This window comes from Seriola lalandi, unplaced genomic scaffold, assembly GCF_002814215.2.
Source record: "Seriola lalandi dorsalis isolate HSWRI2012SDOR001 ecotype SW California unplaced genomic scaffold, Sedor1 jcf7180002054948, whole genome shotgun sequence".
NCBI lineage: Eukaryota > Metazoa > Chordata > Actinopteri > Carangiformes > Carangidae > Seriola > Seriola lalandi.
Genome location: NW_019525499.1, coordinates 94,023 through 117,330, shown reverse-complemented (window position 1 = coordinate 117,330; position 23,308 = coordinate 94,023). Strand labels below are relative to the sequence as shown.

General features: G+C 39.8%; 1 protein-coding gene and 1 long non-coding RNA gene across 3 annotated transcripts; both read right to left on the bottom strand.

The window, feature by feature from the left end:
* Nucleotides 1-689: 689 nt before the first annotated feature.
* atl2 (atlastin GTPase 2) lies at nucleotides 690-17,346 on the bottom strand. Of its 2 annotated transcripts, none has more exons than XM_023394405.2 (14): nucleotides 17,193-17,346; nucleotides 11,750-11,916; nucleotides 10,629-10,841; nucleotides 8,154-8,285; nucleotides 7,821-7,925; nucleotides 7,666-7,716; nucleotides 7,510-7,566; nucleotides 7,057-7,149; nucleotides 6,679-6,817; nucleotides 6,426-6,553; nucleotides 5,900-5,956; nucleotides 5,726-5,797; nucleotides 5,163-5,594; nucleotides 690-3,125 (listed from the first exon to the last, which is right to left on the bottom strand). In XM_023394405.2, exons 1-14 carry the CDS (start codon nucleotides 17,263-17,265, stop codon nucleotides 3,006-3,008), a joined length of 1,839 nt encoding a protein of 612 aa, XP_023250173.1. In that variant the 5' UTR covers nucleotides 17,266-17,346; the 3' UTR covers nucleotides 690-3,005. The 2 variants fall into 2 exon arrangements, with proteins under 2 accessions (XP_023250173.1, XP_087026566.1); XM_087170440.1 differs by lacking the exon at nucleotides 17,193-17,346 and adding an exon at nucleotides 12,669-12,792.
* A 514-nt stretch (nucleotides 17,347-17,860) lies between these two features.
* Nucleotides 17,861-20,895, bottom strand: LOC147817506 (uncharacterized). The gene is made up of 3 exons (XR_015436308.1): nucleotides 20,714-20,895; nucleotides 20,113-20,195; nucleotides 17,861-19,979 (listed from the first exon to the last, which is right to left on the bottom strand). It is a non-coding gene; the product is annotated as an uncharacterized LOC147817506 (long non-coding RNA).
* Nucleotides 20,896-23,308: the final 2,413 nt, after the last annotated feature.

Below are 23,308 nucleotides of genomic sequence, written 5' to 3'. Positions count from 1 at the left end.
TGTGCAGACACTAAAAAACGAACCGTTTTCCAACACGGTTACGTTTAATTTCATGAACTTAAAAAAACTTAAATACACTTTACGAAATATGAAATTTGCCAAAGGGTGCCCAAACATTTCCACACAACTCTAAGCAGCCTGAGGGGATGACCTGCAGATATTACTGAAAGGGCTGAAATACGATTATGCCAACATTAGTTTTAGATTATTAATTTCAATTATTTTATTCAGTTTATATTCTCATAAAAAATTGTAATTAAACATCAAAGACAAGACATTAAGGAATTTTGTTTCTTAATAGTTAAGATGCAACAACTATAAAGTCAGTGCATTAACAGTTTTACTCATCACTTCTGTTCTTTGTTATAATCCCATTATTATGGAAAGCACAATAAGCAGTTCAGTTATTGTTTTCCTACAGGAAACATGTAATAACTGCTTAGAAATGTGATGCATTGTGTTTTTTGTTTGACAAACAGTGCTGTCGATTCTTGCAGTGAAAGTGTGACGTTAAGATTTGTGCAGAAACTGGTTTAGAGAACAAGAGGAATGGCTTTTTGATGATTGTGCTTTTGTGTTTTTAAAGTGTTTAAGCAATGGAGAAAAAAAAAACCGAACTGAAGTGTGATTAACTGCTCTGCGTCTCTTCAAAGACATGATCTAAAATAAACAAAAAGGAGCCAAAAGGATTGTATTGATGATTTATTCTTAAGGTAAACATTTTATTCAAAAATAAATTACCAGAGATATCTTTAAAAGGCAGACAAACATCGTCTCCAACCCACTCGCCAGAATCAAAACACTTTCCTACCAGAATCCAAATATTCACACGTGTTTCTATTTACGTCCATCCTCGTGAAAGGGAGCAAACTAATGTAAACCCTACAGCAGCAACTTATCATTCTCTAACAAACCACAGACTGTTTAGTCGATCAAGAGAGAAAAAAAAAAAAAACAGCCACTTTCAACTGATTCGCTATAAAATGTATACAAAGTTTATTTAAATATTTAATCCAACATACATGCCCTGTCTGTAATATGTGAACACAGAAAAAGAGAGACTGTACAGTACGAGACTGGCGCTTGAGGTGAGAAATACTGTGGATGGAATCAATGCAAAAGAGCTCAGACAGATGTGATGCAGCTGTTAGTGTGTTCACTAAAATATAAAAAGGGGGAGGGTTCTTCATGAAGTCAGATTCCTGTTAAATCAAGCTGCTTTTGGGAACTTCAGCTGTGATGGAGAACCGACTATAATAATTCACTGAGGAGGGTAAGAGTCAGGTGATCTGTTGTCAGTAAAAAGAATAGCTCAATATTTTGGGAAATATGATATTCGCTTTCATGCCGAGTTAGATTAGACCACTAATACCACTCTCATGCCTGTCAATTAAACACATACTGTAGCCATTAGCTTAGCATAAGGGTAATCGCAGGGTAATCCAAGCTAAGCGGCTGCTGGATATAGCTTCGTATTCATTCTACAGATATGAGTGGTATCGATCTTATTTAACTCTCACCAAGAAAGCAAATAAACATTTTCCAAAGTGTGAAGCTATTCCTTTAATAGGGGTTTCACCTAAAAAAGATCTACGTTTCTAATCCCCCAAAAGAAAGAATCAAACTTACAGCCTGCAGATCCTAAAAATGCAAAGAGAAGCAGCCAGAGCTAGTGTCGATTTAATGCAAGGCAGTGAAGGAGAAAATGGTTCAAAATGACAACACTCTGACTGCTCTGACTATAGCTGGGCTCTAAAAGCTCGTACCTAGCTTAATGCTACAACACAGTAGCTCTTAACACCATGCAGAGGGCCAAACACTGGCAGGTCTGCTATGAGTCACTAAAGCTCAGATAAAACACGTCAGTTCTAAAATAAAAACAGACCAAAAAGTTCAGCCGAGAGGCCCGTGGCTTCCTACAGTTCTCTTCAGTATTACAATCGCAAAGTATTAAAGGGAAAGACAGATGTGTACAGATGTTCTGTCTAGAAGCAACCTGAGCCCAGTTTGATTATACAAATTTACCTGCTTAACACACCTGCAAAGTTTACTGTCGAGTAACTGAATGGAGGCAGGCAAGTGAGCTATTTGTATGTCAGAAGAAAAAATATTAGACTTTGATTTGATTTCTTGCACTCATCTGTTCATTGCAGATTTGTAGGAGACAGATCAACGTGCCAGGACAAGACAGGCCGGAAATTTGACTGTTAAAATAGCCTCTCCAGTTTGTCCATGACAAGAACCGTTTATCTATACTTCAGTAGAATAAATTAAAAACGTTTCCTGATTTAACTGAAAGGAAAAAAAGAAAACCATCACCTCATTTTTAGTTTTCTCAGTTGATTAGTCACTTGTGCTTGTAGGAAATGTTATTTAACAGGCTGAAGAAAACGTAAGCTGAGCTCTGAACTGTCCAGCCTGCAAGACAAAATGATTAAATGCACACAAAGGTCAGTTTCAGTTTGCATCCATTGTTGATAACAGCTGCCCACAGCGGTGTCAGTTTTCCCTGAATTACAGCAAACAATCCTGAAGCGATTGCAGTCCGCTACCAGCAAACGTGTGTGTGTGTCAGTGTGTGTACGTGTGTGTGTGTGTGTACGTGTACGTGTGTGTACATGTGTGTGTGTCAGTCAGCCTACAGTGTGCATTACAGCATCTATCACAGCGTGGCACACAGGAGACGATGACCTTCCTTCAGGTCCTGTTTTGGCAAGAGGCAGCGCTGCCGGCTTCTCTGCTCGGTCCTCTCATGAACGTGCAGTTTCTGCTCTGAGGCACTGGGGGGCGATGAAGAGCAGGACAGACAGCGAGCCTACAGGTCCATGCTGCTCATGTAAAAACGGGTCAGTGATGTCATGATGGGTGTTTGTGGAGGGGGAGGAAAAGAGGGTCAGCTTTGGTGTTGAACTAGTTCCACAGTTCTAGGACTGAACACATTGAGCGAGTGGGTGAGGGCGGGGTGATGAACATGACGGGGGAGATGAGGAGGATGAGGAAGAGTGTCAGTGAGTCTTTAACTTGGTGTGCTGCGATCCCTGTTCTGTCAAGCTGGCTCTGATAGAGTTAACCACCGTCTGTCTGACGTTGTCTTCCATATAATGTTCACTTAGCGGCTTCAAAACCTGCAGCAGAAGAGAGACAAAGAGGATTTTGTGAGAACAACTGAACTTAACTCCGCTAAAAACAAGTCAATAAAGGGGACAAAGAAACTGAAAGAAAGTAGGTTAGGGAGGAAAAATGTTAATGGTAAAATAAATGTAACAAAAACAGGCTGTAGACCAACATGCTGACCACAGACCACGCAGCTTCTTGAACAAAACAAGTCACAACACAACTGAACAAAACCCTCTTCAACTGAGAAGAGTAAATAAAAGATAAGCCACAACCCTTTCCATATTCATCAGAATAAGATTATTAAAAACCGTTTGGGCAGGTTCCATGTCCTCGAGCTCCTGAGATGATTCTGGCCTGTTCAGAGGATGTGTGTCCACACCCAGAGGTTAAAGTGTAAGAATCCAGCACCATGGGCTGAAAATGAACAAGAAGGAAGCCAGCAAACTGCAGGTGTTTCAATATGAGAAGCAAGTTTAGTCTATAAATCCGCCAGTTGGCCAGCAGCTAGTTAGTCTTCTTGTAGTTGTTGTTGTTGTTGAGAGGAGTCAGAGCTCTGAGTCCCAGTGTCAATCCTGAAGGGAGTGAAGGGAGGAGAGAGGCGGGCCACGCCAGGCGGCTCGCGACAGGCTCCAAAAGTTTGGAAAGCACCTGAGAGGACAGGAGAGAGTTAAACAAGGAACGGGACGGACGGACAGACAGACAGACAGAGGAGCAGAGAGGACAAAAGAAGTTTAGGGGGAAGAAAAGTGATAAAAGCGTATAAAAAAGGAGAGACTGAGTATGATGCAGTGCAGCTGTGGTCATTATCCTGTATTTATGCTGCTTTGGCCATGAAGTAATGATTCTCTCAGTCCCACTTTTTACCAGGTGTTGGCTGTGATGCAGTTTTGTTCTTAAATAATCTTAATAAAAAAAAGAGGAATGAAAATAAGAGATTTTGCTGTTTTCATGTTTTTCGGGTGTTTCTCTGCGGACAGAGGTCGTTAGGAAAATGAGCTGGAAATGCTTAATGTTGATACAGAGTGAAAAAAAGGGGTGTGATCTCGAACCATACAAAACTACAAAAAGAATAAGGTAAAGGCTGCTGGCTGCAGTGGGTGGAGGGGAAGAGAGAGTAAAGAAAAGGGAAATGCAGGAAATCAGGCAAGATGTTGAAAACGGTAGAGAAACAGGAACCGGCGCCTCTCACCTTTCTAACCGTCTTCTGTAAAGCAGGGGAGGGGAGGAAGAGAGACAAAAGCAGAGGAAGGAGGGAGAAGTCAGAGGAGACACGAGGGCTAAGTTTGTGGTGGATCCCAAAAACTGATAAAACTCCAGAAAGATAAGAAACACAAACACACTGACTAAATTTGTTGTCAACAACTGAACAAGGAAAGACGAAAGAGTGAGAGAAAAATAACAGGGTGCTGACAGAGATTCAGGAGGGAGCAGTGAGAGGTGAAATGAAACAATGGTTCTTTAGATTTGGTGAGATGCATGATGAGATGCAGCAGAAGGAAAACTGATAGGATTCTTGTTGCTCAGACTTTTTCAACACCTACAAATAAAAAGGCAACAAAGGGAACTTCAAGTAAAATCAAACTAATATAAAACTACAGTAGAAAACAATGACATCTACACACATGCAAAATATATTGTTATATCCTCTGAGAAAGAAAATTCAATTTAAAACCATGTCACTCATTTAAAAACTTACAATATCTTAGTAAAGTATCTTAAGCTTTGACTTCAACCCAAACCAAAATTAATCTCCTTTTTCCTCAGGTTGGATTAAGTTTATGAATGCAGTGATGGTCCTTCAACACAACAGCATTTCACAAACGATTAAAACACAAAAGAAATTAAGAAAAACAAAACGTACACAGTTTATGATCACGTTAGAGAAATGCACACAAAACATTTTTGGTTAAAATCTCTATCCTTACATTACACAGTGGAATAAGGTTTTTATTTTATTGAAAACAACATGAACACATAACATAAACTAACCCTAATCTTTGAAAATAACCCACAAACCCGCACACACTCTCACATCGACTACCCACCTGTTCCCAGAGTGTCTCGGCCACCAGATCTATCATCGTTCCCAGCTCCCGGAACTCTCCAGAATACTTCACATACGCCCAGGCGCAGAGCGACAGCAGCGCCACGCCCATGACCAGATTAGCCAGCACCGCTAAGGTGCTCAGACCGATGAAGCCCGTCACCCCAGATACCACATAGGTGACAAACATGACTGCAAACAGCGTGGCTGGTGTGCGTGCTGCATAGAAGATGTTTTTGCCGTCGTTGTGTTTGGAGAAGTTGGTGAAGGTCTCGTCCAGCTCAGACTCCAGTTGGTTCTGGTAGCGCTGGCAGAACTCATCGCCACCCATTTTCTTCACGGACCGAAAGTAACGCACCGAGTGCTCGCGAAACTCCTCGTGGCAACGCTCCAGGTCAGCTGGGGCGATGTATGGCTTGTCCCCGCCACAGATCTGGGAAGGAACATCAGCGCATGTCAGTAAAAGTGATGAGAGTGAAGAGGTGGTCCCTGGACTACAGCTATCTTTGGGTTATTGAACTGATTGTGATTCATGAGGATTGTGTGAGAAAGACATGTCCCTACCAGCTCCATGTTCTTGCCGTACATGTCTTTGGCTCCTGCAACAGCGGTCAGGTTGTTGGCTTCTGCTGTCGCCTGAGAAACAGGGAGAGACAATGAGTTTCAAGATGAGAATTAAAACCTAAAAAATGTGACCCATACTTCATAAGACCCCTCAGTTTTGAGACCAAAACTAACCTGCAGCATGGACTTTGGGTGAGGCAGCTCCTCACCTTGGTAGATCTTTATGTAAGCCTGTAGGAATGTAAAATAAAAGATTATCACTACAGTGTTTCATGTACAACGTTAATATTCTGGCAGATAACACAGTAAAAACCTAACAATACTTAAAGCAAAAACTGGTGTAATACTGACAGAGTGAAATGTTATTCACTGCAAGTTGGAATAAACACACCTGTGTTACTTCCACTTATTGTGTGTCTGTGTCAAACTAAACCAGGCTTTTCAAACCATTATCTGATGGTCCTTTTCTCTGCAGAATGCCACAGTTTACAGGATTTCAGAGTCCACTGTGGCTAATGATCACAACCAGTTTTGTGTCATTTATTAACCCTAAAGCTTATGTATATTTTTTTCTGTAAACAACTAATTCTGTGATAGCAGACTAGGCAGCAGAGTGTATAATTTGAGGCTTTACATTTATCAACCTGTGACCTATCACTGTGAAAACCACTAGTAGTGGACTAGTAAAACTCAGCAGGACCTTAAAGTACTCCAGGAGATCTCTGCAGGTGACTTTATTGCCTCCGATCTCTTTCTCTACCAGTCGTTCTGGGGCGAGGAGGAGAGGCACCAGCTCGGCCAACTCCCTCTTAAAATCACCATCAATGTCTGAAAAACACAAACATATGCACCTTGATTGTCCCATCGCAGCATGGCATTTCAGTCAGGCAGTCTTTAGCCACCACTCTTGATTATTTATTCATTAGTACATGTGTATGTGCCTGTTTTTTCACCTTTCAGCCTCCCGTCAAAGTACGGGTTGGTGGCCACCTTGAGGCCAGGATGTGGCAGCAGGAAGCAGCCGATGTTGGAGAAGCAGGAGTGGATGTGCTTCCTGACATTTTGCAACTCTTCATGTTGATTCTGTTTTACCTGTCAGCAGAAAACAATATACTCTTCACAGTGAAAGTGCATGCTTGTCTGTGTCATTGACTGATTTGACTGTTTACACACATGCTGCACTAAGCAAATTTGTGCACACCAAAACAGACAATGTCATTAAGTATGTCTGTGCTTTTCAAAAAGAGGTGTGGCGTGTCTGGCAGGAACAGCGAGCATGTGACCTGCTGAATAAATATCTTCAACAATGTGTAGAGGGATTATATTCTCACCTGTAGTCTCTTCTCCAGGAAGGTGTTGCCTCCTTCCAGGCCATAGTAATGTTCATAAGGATAACTCCAGTCCCGAATCAGGAACATCAAGGACTGAAACACAAGCAACATTATTTGATTTTGGGGAAAAATTACAGTTAAGAATAGATCAAGTGATCTGATTTCTTAAATTTAAAAAAAAAAAAAAAAAAAATTAGCTTGTTGTCTATACCTTCGGTCTTTTCAGTTACAGGGTCCATCCAAATAGAAATTAAATTTCTCACCTCTACTGACATTTATTAATGCCCTAATATTATTCATTACAAAAATGATTTGCTGTGCAGCCACATATTTAACTGAACAGCTAAATTTCTTGGACTGGGTGCACGCTCAGTGGTCTATGGCATTCATTCTTAGGACTATACAAATGTCCCCACTACCTGCATGTACACAAGCAACAGAAGCAGTCAGTACCTGGAAAGGTTTCAGGTAGATCTCTTCCATTGCCAGCCGACCATATTCTGTGAAGAGCTACATACGAGAGAAAAACAAATTATAATCAGAAAACAGAGGACAGTATAACAGACTTTGCTGCTGCTTTTTCCTGGAGGGAGAACAAATTACACCAACCTGCAGATGTTGCAGGTCATCCTCCTGTATGTTCTGGGAGAGATTGTACACCTGAAAAACAAAGAAATACAGAAAACATGAAACATAAATGTTTTGATTTAAGAGAAAAAAAATGAACAGCATATTTTCCAAACAAAACATGCTTTGATTCCCACCTGTACAGAGCTGGTCATTGTGCTGAGGGCGAATACAGTAGCACAGTCCTTTATGGTGGACTGACTGTCAAACGCTCCCTGAGTGTCAACAAGGAGTACGGCTACCTGTTGGGACAAGATACAACAAATGTAATATACTGCCAACTTCATCTTGTACATCAAGCAGGGTGTGTTTTATATGCATTTGCTTTTCAATTCTTATACATGTTAACATCACAATGAGAATACAAATCTAATATTTCCCAATGATACTTTTTTAACCATGTTTAGCAACATTTAGAGCATTTTCACATGAAGCTCATTTCAGGACCATGTTGTTTGTTAACTGTCTACCTTGCTGCCGTCTGGCTTGTCGACCACAAACACTTCGCTCCAGATCTGAATTCCTGTGGTCTCCCTCTCGCAGCCCCCTCTCCAGGTGAACCCTGTCAGGGGCTCATCATCACCCCCAATCCACCTTTCACTCTGTGGCAGAGGGAAAGAGGGGGGGGGGGGAAATATGAGAAGAAAGAGAAATAGAGGATGAAATGAGGATTGGTTGAGGCAGCAAAAGGAGGAAAATCCACAGGGATTGAGAAAACAGATGAGGTGTGGCAGGCAGAAGAGACAGAGATTATGGAGAGGAGGAGGAAGGATAATGTTACGAGAGGAGTGAAAAAAAGGCCAAAGGTCAATGGCCTGAAGTTCACCAGCATTTGGCTTAGATTAGGGAAAATGTAACTTTTCACCAATAGCTGTTTTTATCAGGTACTTGTGGTGAAATAATGTATTGTAGTGTTGTGCTGTATTTTAATCACCTATATCAGAGAAAAGTGTGTTTGTTTGTCTGTGACCACAATGTTTCCAAACTCTGTGAAATTTTATCTGCACGTGCACACAACAGAAAAAAAAAAATATTGATTTTGGTGGAATCTAACGGCACCGTCAGACCATATTTTACAAGTCTTATATAACTGCCCTGCCGACTACACAGTAACAGGGGGCCGATTCAGAAAAGGATTTAATGTTTTTTTGTCTAAAATTGTCATCTTGGTGACCACTTTGTCACTCCTCCTAAAATCCGGACAAAAAAAAAAGTTTCAACTAAAAGGAATACTTTGTGACCTTGTCTATATTTCTGGCTGACATACTGGGAGAGCCACTGACCACAAACAGCAAATGTATAAACGAGCCTCAAAAGCAAATACCTGATTTGCAAGGCAAAATAAACAACACTGATTCCTGGTTCCTCTCTTACAAAACTAACCACAATCTTATGACCGAGCAAGATGATAGTTTGTCATTAATACTCCACATAAACACACGTCTGTAAATACAATTTATAACACTAACTGCTGTATATAATTCAATATAAAGAAGCACAGGCTGAATAAATAGCCTCAGTGTTTGAGAAAAATGTGAACACATGCAGATCTGGTCAGACTTGCATGAATGCCCATGTTCATGCTGCCCAACAGCTGTGAGAAAGGGTCATAACATTCCTCTGTCTTTCCTGTGTGTGTGTGTATGCAAGCTAGTGTAAGGTGATCCTGGCTGCTTCTGTGTGTCAAGCCGCTGCTACAAGGGTTGAAGGACTAGTTGTTGATGTTGTGTCGCACAAAGTTGTTAGATGGACCTGCAAAATAGTGCGTCTGTGTGTGTGCGTATGACCCGTGTCAGTATGTACCACTTTGTGTAAATCAGATGTCACTTTAAAAGGCCAGTAACTACACAAACTTGCTTGTATTAAACTGAAACTCATCAAGTCATTTGACAATTTAATTACTCTAAATAATAAAGAATAGTACAAGACTAACCTACCCAACAGGTGGAGACCTGTTAAACTGCCCTGTTTTATTCATGCACCTTGCTGCATGTCTTACTCACCTGGGTGAGTAAGTGTCTCAGTATGAGACCCAACAGAAGGCACTTGTCTTTGCTTGTCACAATCTGCTACACATGCTAGTACTTTCTGTAATCTCATCTACTGCACATCTAGCCCACCTGTTTTCACAATCTCAACTGACTGCCAGTGGTACAAAATATTAAACCCCACAGGAGGGAGAAGCTGTTGTAGATTTACCTAGCACATAAACATACCTCCGGCAGGGGACTTCTACAACTGGTACAAATAGATATAATTGCTTTGACTGATCTCACTGACACTGTAATGCAATATAATACAACTGTTTTGACATAAAGTCTACTTTTATGATGCTTATAATATATTCAGTTGGTAACATTATCTTTTAGCATTGATGTCATAGTAAATGGTGGTGTCATACTGAGCTGCAATATATTGAGATGTCCTTCTAATCTTCTGCCTCCCATATTTGTAAATAGGGAGGACAAAAAAATAGAAACAGCTCTAAATATAACGTAGGCCAGAAAAGCACCAAAATTTACTATGACTTCAGTTACAAATTTAGAATTAAATTTACACATTTTTACAACCATGTCAACAAAAACTGACTGTGTGCTTTGTGAAGATAGATAATAGATTTTATGGCAGGGCTGTTGTATTGGCTTGCATTAGATTGTGCAGGTGAATGGGGAAACTGGGGATGGTTGCAATGTCTGAATTCTTCCATTCAAAGAAATACTTTGAATAATCTGTCGTATGTAATCATCTTTAAATATGGGTATGGGTGATTAGCAGACAGGTGTAAGCTTAATTAAGTTAAGTTTTTAAACCTTAGTTTGGTTGATCTAGTCTCTGAGTAACAGAGAAATCAGAAAAGTGTTGCAACCGCCCTAGTCCCCCCCCCCCTCCGAGAAAGTAGCTACATGTGTGTCCAGCAACAGTATGAAAACCACACCTTATCTCACCTGATTGTGCATGTATCGCAGCATGAAGTCCAGCAGGAAGGACTTGCCCTTGCGGAAGGCCCCTGCCACAGACACGACCACCACATTTAGGTCCTTCACGTGATCTTGCAGCAGGATTTTCTCCAGTGCTGCAGCATCCAACTCAAAGCTGTGCTCATCCTCATTGGCCAAGACAATCTGGATGGGCCTGGCCTTTTCGTCCTCTATTACAGCCTGAACACATTAGTTTGCAATCAGTCAGAGCTCAAAACCACTCTCGATGCTCAAAGGCTTCGAGAGTGGTTAATGTGATAACACTGTGCTGACAAGGCAAATTTCATGAACTAAAATTACAGCACTGAGATCAGCCAACAAAGCAACAGGACGAAAGCAAGGCAAAGAGAACACAGGAGTCTGACATAAAGCAAAGACACAGCTAGGATTTTCACAGATGGAATGGCAGAATATTTTATTTTTCCCTGAAAATATAAACACCTTTTAAAAACACAGGAACTTTCTTTTTTTCTGCTGGTAACACCTCTGACTAGACTTTAAGCTATTATCACTAGAAAGTTGCAGTGTGATCATTGACTTGCTTTGGCAAATTTACTGCATAAATATAATACTTCCCACAGATTTTTGTTCATACAGATTTCACCTTCTTTGTTCTCAATTCCTTTTCCAATCCGTTTACAGGATTTATTTTAGAGCTTAATCGCTTAGGTTTTGAAGCAAAAATGTTAATGTTTGAGAGTTTTCAGCTTCTCCAATTCTTCAAACCTCAGATGCTTATATTATAGTGAAGCAAGTATCTTAGAGTTTTGGACTGTGGGTCCAAAAAAAAAAAAAAAATCATTGACTGAGAAATTGTGTTCCATAAATATCAGGTTTTTAATAAGTAATATTAAAATTAACCATTAGTTGCACCACCAATTGCCTTTAACAGATGGTAAACGGAGAACATTTAATTGGACTGTCTCTTTTTTTTCTTTTTTCTCTGTACTTCATATTTTCATTTGTGATTACAAACCATACATTTTAAGCAGAGACTTTAAGCTACAGTTAAATCAGATCTTACTTAAATATGATATACGTGCTTGTCAGCAGACAAGAATGCGGTAGGAAACACATTAACACTTCACCTCGTCTTCGTGAATCCCTTCATCTGGTGAGGGAGTGAGGCTGGTATTTTTGCCCGAGTTTGAGGCCATGCTCCTGGGAAGAAATTCATCATCCAGGTCTTCGGACTTGGCTAAAGGAGGCTTCTGTTTATGCCGAAAAATAGGAACATCTTCCACGCCACTCAAGCCTTAGGATAAAAACACAAAGTAGAGAAAGATAAAATTACTCTGGTTAGATAACTACATACTGCATGATGGATGTAAAGTGAGAAGGAGGAGAAGAATGTAGAGCCAGGTTTATGTGGCAAGACCAAAAATTGCTTTTCTAAGGAATGCGTTTCATTGTAATAAGTTTGGTTATGTGAGAGACAGACTATTGTTTTGAGTTAAAGAGAAAGTGTAATGCCCTACATGGGTCAAATTGTGGACAGGAATCTTTCCAGCATACTGTGCTGGGCTAAATACTTTTATCCACTCTGGTCTACCCATCTAGGTCAAGCTTGAAAATAGCCTTGCACTGAAAAAGGACACAAGAAAAGGAAGCTACAAGGACAGCGTTTTCACATTTTTGTTCCCTGTTTTTCTGCTGTGTTTGTGAAGGTCTTTCCCTTAAATCTAAAGGCACATTAAGTGTCATCCTCCGTCCCCGTCACAGTGCCACAGCAGCAGTATAAGTGAGTATGCTGAACCACAAACGGTAATGGATACAGATGAGGAGCTCGTCTTGGTGGCATTAGTTTTAGGGCTGCAACTAATGATTATTTTTCTATCAGATTGCAGATCATTTAATCGATAAATTGTTTGGTCAATAAAACAGTGAAACTGTCAATCACAATTCATTCTTTAATCTAACTATTTTAATTATTAATGAATTTGCTGATTATTTTCTTGATCAAGCAATTAATTGTTTGGTTTATAAAATGTCAGAAAAATTTCTCACAATCACATTATCCTAAAGCCCAGCATGGCATCTTCAAAAGTCTTGTTTTGTCCAGCCAACAGTCCAAGATCCAAAAGGTACTCAGTTTAATATCACGTGAGATAAAAAGAAGCAGCTCACAATTGAGAACCTGGAACAAAAAACTAAATACATTTTTGGCTTTTTGCTTGAAGTATGACTAATTGATTATCAAAAATACTTGCCGATTCATTTCTGTTGCTTGATTAAGCGATGCAGTTCTACATCATTCTACATTATTAACACAAAGCTGTTTTGCCTGAAAGATTATCACCGTTTACCCAAGTTCCCTCCCTCCTGTACTGAAGGAAAACATTTGTTCACATCCTTTACAGCTAAAGAAACCACTGGTGCAGATGAAAATGACTGAAGTGGCCACATACCTGACAGAGTCTACTGAACAGGTAGGACAACAAGTATTACACATTGTTCATTCAAATACTTAAATGATTAGCCATTCAGCTGTACTAAGTTGTGGCACCACCACATACAAATTAGGTTTTGGCAAAGCAGCAGGAATGATGCCTTCCAATTTGGTTGCCATCTTTGATAAGCACCTTAAGTCAATGATGTCAACAGAAAGTCCAAATATTTGGCAAACTTACAAAGCTGAAGAAACCAGTGCAACAGATTGCTATGAGCTCCTGTTATTGTTACTTAAAAACACCTTGGATACACCACCTGTATCCAACAGTAGTAAGACATAAAAACACTTGTGAACAAACAAATTTGGATAGCACATCAAGACAGCATACATTAAGCACCACCTGCCACGAACACACTTTCAGACGATACTAAAAAGGTCATGTGTATCCACACACCATCCATACAGGTGGGACTAAAGAATGTTTGGTTATCATCTAATCTGAAGGTTATTTTCTCATTTAATCGTTTGGATTTTAAAATGTCAGAAAAACCTAAAAAAACGACCAACAAGTTCTTGTGGTTCCAGATCAAATAGCTTGTTTTGTTTGACTTCAAAATTTTAAACATTTTATAGACTAAATGATTAATAGTAAAAAAGAATTGATATTCATTCTCAAAGGGACAACTTTAAAAATGGACATTCACAAATCAACCTGGAGGTGCTGCAAACTCCCAAAGGGCAGCAGCAGTGCTATGCTGCTGTAAGAACTGGGCAGTTACAGTAATCTGCTCAGCACACAAATTAGCCCTGCACGTTCCCTCAATCTGTGGCAGTGCAGGTTCCCATCAAACCCAGAGCAGCACTCAGCAGGATGAAGTGGCACAGACTGCAGCCATAGAAGAGACCCACACAAAGACACTATTCTGCCTGGACTGCAAGGAGTCTGTGTTGCAGAAGAATGTGTGTGAGAGAAAAAAACAAAACACAATAAGCATGCTAGGAAGCATAACAGCCTGTGAAAAACCATTAGCTTTGCTGATATGTGCACTCACTAATACACTCACACTTCATCATAAAGTGGATGATGCACTGTCCTACTCCTCAGCTTGCAGAAAATGAGGGCGGAACTAAAATTAGCCACCTTATTTTTTTATCTTATGGAGGGACTGAGTAGATGTTAACTGGCCTACATGTTTTCCTGCCCATACACTCCACACTTAGTGTTACCAAGGGATGAGATGAGTCTGTGGAGTACAACGCGCACAAATCCCCTCTTATTTCAGATGGCCGTCTATCTTTAACTATGCATGGCAAGAATAGTGTACGTCTATGCAAGCTATCCTACATCTTAGCTCTGCGTCCCAAATCAGATCTCCCTTCCCTGCACTCCTGCACTACACCTGACGTACACTTTGATACGGCCTTGGTTCACTTGAGCAGCTGTCTAAATATGGGAGGTTTCACACTTCAAGAGGCAATTTCCCTGACTTTTTCAAGAGATTTAGTGTAGGAATTACGAAATTAACAACGCTTTAGGAATAAAGTTGCATCATACAAAGAAATACTCTGCAAGCAAGATTATGTAAAATATTTGCTGATTCCCTGTTAGTATTTGGCTCTTAAGGGAGAACACTGGCACTTTAAGTGTTTAGAAAGCAGGCACAATTTATGCAAAAATCTCCTCTCTACTGTTGCAACACTGATCATTAATGCCAGAACTTCTCAAGCAGGGTTTCAACATGCTCCTCTAGCCTTGTGACATCCAGGCTATGCATTTTAAATAATTTGGAAAAAAACATTTCCAGTGATTAGGCTTTATTTGTTTATTCAATGTGAAGAAAACAAGACTGCAGAGACTGTGACTGAGTTTATGAAAGAGAGCGAGCGATCGACTGTAGCTTATTAAGATGCAGGTACACTGACTTCCCTGCACACCAACACCAAAAGACAACCTGACTCGGCCTCTTTGGACACGAGTCAAAGAGGGCAAATGTTCAGTTGCAGCAAGCAGGCCAATCGGGAGTCTGTGAGGACAAAGTCAAGATTAAGAGCAGACGAGGTTAGTAAATGCTGTTGCCACAGAGTCAGCTGACTGGTATGAAAGTAGACATAAGGGTTATCATGATAAGGGACTCCATACATCAGTGATGAGCCTTGGAGAATGATTATTCACTCTTTGCTTACCAGACTTGACAAGGTTCAGAGAACTGTAACAAGAACAGACTAAAGCGAGAGTGTGCAAGAGTCCATTTCTTTTCACCATTTCTATTCCCCTTTCCTGACATAAAGGCAGGGGAGAGGGATGGTTTTTCTCTTATACCATAGTAAAACATAGTTACTGGCAGTGGCCTTCATTCCTCCACTTGCCAAAGCAGTTATCACAACACACTGGAGCTGCAACTGACAATTATTCTCTGTATTGCTTAATCTGCAGATTGTTCTGTTGATTAAAAAAAAAAAAAAAGGAAAATACATATACTGTTTATTTGGTGGTTTCTGAATGAAAACTTTGACCCTTATATTTAAAAGCAACCTTAAAACTGAAATTTTAGAAGCCCAGTCAAAGAACTAGTTATCACATTTACTTTGAAAAGCTTGGGAAAACAGAAATTAATCATATCCACATTTTTAACAAACCTAGATCTATCATGTGATATTCAATATTAAGTTTAGTTAGACACCACACCAACACTGCAAAGTGCATATGCAAGAAAAGCCAGCATCAGGAGTGATGTGTTCATTTGTTGTGATTAAATGACAGGTTCACAATTATTCAAGTCTGTCTTAAAACAGTAGTCAGGTTCCCATTTCAGTGGTTCACAGTCCTCAATCTGAGCACAAACGTATGCCAATGATTATTTTAAGGCTTCAGCAGTCTGAGATAGTCAAGCTGAGCAATAAAATTACAGTAAATGGTGAAGTGCCTGTAATAATTTGCCCCAGATTGAGATAACATCTTCAAATGTCATTTTTGTCTGACCAAAAGCAAGAAAAAAAAAACACACATTTTAGTTTTACTATCATGTGTGACAAGTATATTTCCTCATATTTGAGGACATTATTGACATTTGTTGATTCAAAAAAAGATTAAAATAACAATCCAATAAATCTTGTGTTGATCGACTAATCTATTAATTGACTATTGTTGCACCTCTTTAGCATACCCTGCCCTACATACATACCCTATGCACCCAGACTGCTGAATCCTTACACTGGCTTCAGATAGGTGGTGGATTTTATCCCCATCACTTAGATTGAAAGTGAAATAGGAAGGGATCTTTTAATGGCCAGTAGGAACAGGAGCAACGACCAGAGCAAATAAAACCTGTTTCAGTGTAAGTATGGGCACCTGACTAGTGTTTAAAGACAGGCTTGTAAAATTGTGACCTTATCCGTGAATAAGTAGTTGTCATTTGATATTAAAATACTACACAGTAATATATCTACTTCTATGTAGTTGAGGACATAATTAGCCTTGCAATTACGTGGATAAGTCTTCTTGCAAACTGAGCAGACTAATAATAGGGCATTTAAAAATATCCGAGTCATTAGTGGGATGAGAAGATTAACGTATGTGAAAACCCGTTAGAGGAAACTGGTGTAAGCTGTTTCAAAGTTCAGAAACTGTGCAGTTGAAGGCAATTCAGGGTGACTGTCCAACTACAGGCAATACGGATCCAGAACAAGAAACTACGGACAAGCTGCTGGTCCTCTGTGGGCCAGGTGAAAGTGACGGCCCGGACAACTGAGCCGACAGGTGTCGCGTTTGAATTTTATATCCGGGTCAGAATCAGTTTACAGCCCGAGTACCGAAGAGAAAACATGTTTCCACACGGGGAAAGCGAGGACTGAAAAAAACGTATCTCCATCTAGCTAATTCTTAGAACAGTTTAGGCTGTGTTTACGCTATTTATTACGAATTAGAGGAGGCATGTTCCAGCGGGGGTACCACATTTGGCAGGACACCGCGGGTCTCCAACTGACAACACAACACTGGCTAACGGAAAAGCGAGAGTTTGCCGAAGACAAAGACGACAGAAACAAAAACACTTTACATTTTAACTCCCCTCCCCTCACCTTCGTACTCCTTTTCGACTCACTCTCATACATACTACTTGACAAAATCAACAGCGGTTTACCTTCGTCAACGACTCGGCTTTTGCGGCTGGACTCGAAGTGATTTCTGCTCCTCAACCCGCTCACCTCCGCCATCTTGGACTACTGAAATCTAACGTGGCTGACGTCAAAGAAGCTTCTTTCTTCTCACGCTGGAGTTCATACTGCCCGAGGCTGCCGCAGCTGGGTCAACTGCACAAGAATGCAAACTATTTTTTAATTTCACAACATTTATTTTCATGTTTTCAAATGCACATATTCTTTTAGGTATACTACCGTTACATAAGTTTACAATTACTTTCTGTAGCCTGAACACAGGAGCGTAACAAAGAATTCTGCACCCCAGCAAGAATATTGCCCTGGGCAAGGAACCAAGGTCATGTCCTCAACAGGCTATTGTTTTTTAAAAATGTGGAAATTTGAGCAAATATGTATTTCTTTACTGTACACAAGAACTACAAAAGATAATGTAGATCATTTGGGCAGGGATTGGAGTGCTGCAGTACTTAACTGAGAAACATTAGGGCCTTAAAGATTTCAACGATATCAAAGTAATTCAGTGATAGTTGTCAGTAGATTTAATGGTACATTGTCAAAAGGTAATTTGGCATACTTGATTTTCCACAGTGTAAACCATGGTTGCTTTTCAACATAAACTCAACCCTCAATGAAGTGCGGAACAAAGAGAATATGAAAGTATTTTTTTGTTTAATAGTGTGTGAAAACTTCAAATCTTACATTAACATCAATCTTTAATAAGATATAGTTAGAAAAAAAAACTCTTTAGTCATAAATTAGTTACAGACATTGAAAAACTCTTAACCTGTGTCACCGTCATGACAGTCTGGGTGTGTTTCATTCTGATTTCAGTGACACTTGCATCTCCCTTGGCAACACAAACAACAAAAGCAAACAGTGTGACTATCATCACATTCTCATTATGATTATCTTTTTATTGATTATTTATTTTTTTAATTCTGTTTGGTGTGTGAAAATAAATTATATTTTTCCACCAGAGCCCATCCACTTCAAACAACTGATGTGAGACAAACATTAAGAAAACACAAAAATACAGAAATCTCACTAATAGCAAGAGGCTGCAAAAGAGGGTTAGGCTTTATCTTTAAATATTTATCTTTAAATAAGGAGTAATAAATACTTAATGGTGTTTTGCATTTTAGATCAAATTTAAATTGTTTTAAAAAAACATGTATAGTTATTTTTTAGCCATGCTAGCATTGTGACTTGGTCCAACTATTGCATGGATGCTCCTACACTAAACTACATGGTTAACATGGTAAACATTATATCTGCTAATCATCAAGCATGCTGATATTAGCATTTAGCTCAAAACACTGCTCACAGTGCTGCTGGCATGACTATAGACAGAAATTCATGTATCCACTCACTGTTAACCTATCCAACTCCACTAGCAGCCATAGTATAATGTGTGCACACTGAACCACACTCCCTCCCTCTGTGTACTTACCACCTTGATGAAGGTTAATTTTGCTTTCACCGGCTGACTGCCCACAATAAAGATAACACCTATCTCCTGTGTTTAGCCAGATATCTATGATGCAGTAGAGATATGTTGTTCTCCACTTACTACCTTTATGGTGTTTAACTGCTCTTGGTGATGACTGCTAAACAAAAAGTCATGAAACCTCTTGACCTCAGTGGACACTAGCGTCCTGTGTTTACCCAGCTGTTCACACCCAGCATTATGTACTGACATTACGGAGAGACTGTCTGCTGACACAGATGCATAAATAGGGAGGCAGCTTTTCTTCAGGCCATGTAATCCTATGTGAAATTCCACCTGGCTGGTGAGGCCAGGCCTTTAGTTTAGTGGTTTGGAGGATGTGGGTCTAAAACCAATGAATATGCTTTCCAATATCAAATGTGATAATGAAGAATGTGGTCGCTTTGGTTTGTTTCTGTTTTTCATGTCCAACCCTGTACCCTCATGTAACCCTGTTTCCAATCAATGCAATAAGTGCAATAATGAAGAAAGTAAACAACCCCACTTGGTATCTCTTTAGTCCTGAACGTGCTCAGAGAATTTTAAGCTTGAATATCTTCATTGACAGCTGAGCAAACTCCATCTGCTGAGGATGACCATGTGATACAGATGCTTTTGCCAAGTAGCTGATTAAATTATTCAACTTCAGCAGGTGTGTTTTAGCCAGTAGCCTTGGTTTGCGTTAGCTGCAGCAGTGAGGTGTGTTTACATTGGCATTTAGCTCATCTAAATACTCATCCAAGTTGTGTTACCTAAGCTGCTTTTTAAAGACAGCAATTAAGGATATACTCATACTTTTCCAAACCTAAACTTTTACTGATATGACCTGAAGACAAAAACATGCACACACCAGCACGGTCAGTTTACATTTACATACAGCTAAGAAGACAGAGATGGAGGAAAAGTAAATGGATGCTTTCAAAGCTTGTCCTAAATAACCCTGCAGATCAGCCAATCAAGTTTCAGTCAGCTATCTGTGATTGGGCGGCTGTAGAGTGCTGGATCAACACTCTCTCTCAGGGACAACCCCACATATCCAGGAGATTCCTGGACTTAGATGTGACATTTAGGAGTCACTGAAGGACTCTTATCTGTACTGGTACACATTCATAGGTTTAGATAAAGTTTCATGGCAAGGACATTTCCGGGTTGTAAACTTGGGTCTTTTGCAGGTTTTTGTAAACTCTATTTGAAAGCCTTGCTGGGAAACTAAGACAACAGAATCTGGGTCCAGATTGAGAGGGTAAAGAGGACACAGCAACCCAGTGTCGACCCCTTTTGATTGCTTAAAAAAAAAAAAAAAAAAAAAAAAAAAAAAAAAAAAAAAAAAAAAAAAACACAAAGAAAAAGGTTATTTTGCTGCCACCACAACCACTTTAATACTTAGCAAATATATTTCGAATAAAGATCAAACCTACATTCATTATCGTGGTCCTAACGATGTACTTGGACTGCAGGTTCCTCAGTGAGCTCCTCTCTGCTCTCCCCCTTCGTCCATACACTGTAATGGATGAGGTCAACATAGTCAAACATAGGAAAAGGTCAAGACACACACAGAGAAGGAGGTGGTTCATGGTTGTAAGATTGACAGATGGAATATAATTGGTTTTTCAAGAGAGTGACGGAGAGAGAGACCAGCATGTTAATCTGTGTCAGTGCTCTTCTATTCTTAGCCGGTCCCACCGGCCGGCAGAAATATGAGAGACACACGTGATGACAAGGCCAGATAAATTTAGAGAGAGGGTCAGAACACAGTGACAGAACCGCCCAGACCAGTATCGGACTCCAGATGTGTGGACTGTATGTATGTACAGTATGTGTGTGTGTCTGGATGGTATGGAGGAGCTGTCCAGGAGTTTGGTTTTTTTTCTCCCAGAGCCTTTGTTGAGGAATTATTCCCCTTTCTCCTGTTTTGTGCTTTTCTCCCTCCCATCAAAAGTCACGTCATATTTCACACCAGTCCCTTGGCCTTGGTATGGCAGTCAGTTTAGATGGACTTTACATATACTGTACATGTACCTGAGCTCAGGAAATTGTGGAGACTGAGTGGAATGCTCCCTCTAGTGCCTACAACATAAAATGCATTTCCTGAAGAGAGAAAAAGAAGTGCAATCACAATCAAGCTTATTTTGTCAAATTATCAAAATGCAAGAAACAAGTAGGATCCCCAAAATCCACTGATTGCAAAATTAATTTTTTTATTTAAACTCAGTCTTTGTGAACAAGATGTAAAAAATTATTTTTGAAATACTTTGGATAAATAATTTTATTAGTGTTAATATTAATTTAATGTTGGCATTGTCACTAACATTAAAAACACATAAACCCACACAACTATTGTTCACACACCAGATCTTACAGGCATAGTGTTTAGTGAATACATGACATTGTTTGGAAGCTCCTATTCACACACAGGACATGATGAACATCACTTGTGCTCATTAGAAAGACTAGATAGAACAGACCAATTTAGCCATCAGTAACTTCAGTAACATCTTTGATGCTGAGTGAGATGTGAGATGGAGGTAAACAGAGCAAGGAGAGGCAGGGGGAAGCAGAGGAGAAAATCGTGAGGATACTGGTGTCCAAAAAAGGTTCAACTACAGCCCAATTCCAGCTACAAATTTCTCAGTACTATAGCAAACCGCTGTGCTATGTTTACCCACTGATGAGCACCGTCTAATCTGGGATTCCTCTGAAATGTTTTTCCTCTTTGTTTATGATGTGCAAATACAAGAGGAGACGAAACAGAAAAAAAAATTAGAAGTAAAACTGTCAACACAGTTCTGCTTTCTGACAGACACCATCTCCAGGCTGTACCTGTGTGTAATACAACTTAATGCCAGCCATTCACCAAAATTTACAGGCTAAAGATAGCCTTGTAATATTCAGGTTAGGAGGAGCTAAAGCTAGCTTTTTAATTGTAAAAGTCAACATGATAGCATCTTATACCAACCTAAAGTTCAAAGGTTAGCTAGCAAGTAGCAGCTAATGATAGTCTTGTGATTTCCAAACTATAGAAGTTTAGCAGCTAATGCTAGCCTAATACTGTCAAATAGTTAGAGCTTTAGCAGTTAATGCTAACCTTATAATGTCTGATTTATGTTAGTGACCCTGCACTGTTTAGCTTGCCAGCCTTGTTTTCTATGTTAGCTGTTAATGCTGCTGACATAGCATTGACTAGCATCTGATGTTACTGACACTGTTAAAAAAAAAAGCTTAATGCTAGCCATGTTACATTCATAGGTTAGGAAGAGTTAAAATTGTAATGTCCAAAAGTTAGTAGCTAATGTCACTTGCACTTCTATACATACATCTATGTGTGTATTTGTTAGCATTGTGTTCTTACAGTGACCATGCAGCAGTAATTTTTGGTTATATAGATACAGTTCTACTATACTTCATTGATGTGAGCACCTTAATCTTCAATACTCACCATTATACTCCAGGAGTTCCAAGGGGGAAGGAGCCAAACACTTCCTTCTTTTATGCTGTTGCTGATGTCATCAATGATGTCACGGGTTATACCATCACTGTGGGGGAGATCCTAAGTTTAATAAACTGTGATAATAAGTATTTGTGGGTTTGGGGGATTTACACAGTTAACAAAATGATAATGTATGTCTGCTTTGTATTGTTGATGTTTGCTGATAGAAGTAACTTATTGTCTATTAATCAATTTAAATGAGATAGACCTAGACCCCCTGAATGTAGTTTGGTTCAGCCCAGGCTAATTGTTGAGTAGAGAAAGGGACTATTTAAGCAGTTTATGCTTCTCAGCTGAGAGAGACACGATGGTTTTTTGTTGTTTTTGCTGTCGGAGCTTTTGGGGGAATTCTGTAAGAAAGTTATGTGGTGTCATTATTAAATTTATAAACGAACCTGGTTTAGCCAAAAAATGATATTTTACTTCATAATCTCCTGATGCCAGGGGCGGATGAACCAGGGTGGCAACTGCCTTTACACCCCAGTTTTAGGCAGTTTAATTCAAAAACCTCTAAATAAAAGGTTGTGGCCGGTCGGAGGTTTACAAGAGTGAAACTCCGATGTCCGAGTGCAATGGAATGCAGCATGAGAAGACGGTCCCCATAGACCCCTAGGTTCTACAGGTTGCACAACCCCCACCCCCCCACCTCCCAACAGGAGCCGCGACTACCAGTTACTAGGCCGTACATCCAAGGAAGGAGGTGAGACTTTCAGTTCATTTAAAATGCATTAGAACATTTGTAAAGTGCAAGTCAGTCGAGTCCGTACACCGTGTTTGCTAGTCTGCAAATGTGGCTGAACGTTTGATACTATTGATAAAAAGTTTAGATTCATGCTCGAATATGTTCACTTTGGGTAGGTAACAAGCAAGCCAATTAACATAGCCTAGGCCACTAGGTGAGAAATTAGATGGGATATGTGGGCAGTGGTGTAATCTAAGTGATACGCAGGTATACCCACTAAGAAAGCTCCACAATGTCCGTATAATCATTTAAAAACGACCAAGGATGCAAAACAAAATAATTGGGTAACATAACTTGCAATTTGTTTTTTGTATAAAAAACTAAAACAAACGGGCCGGGAGATCTGACGGTAAACTCAACAAACCTGTCGCAGTGTCCCACCTAC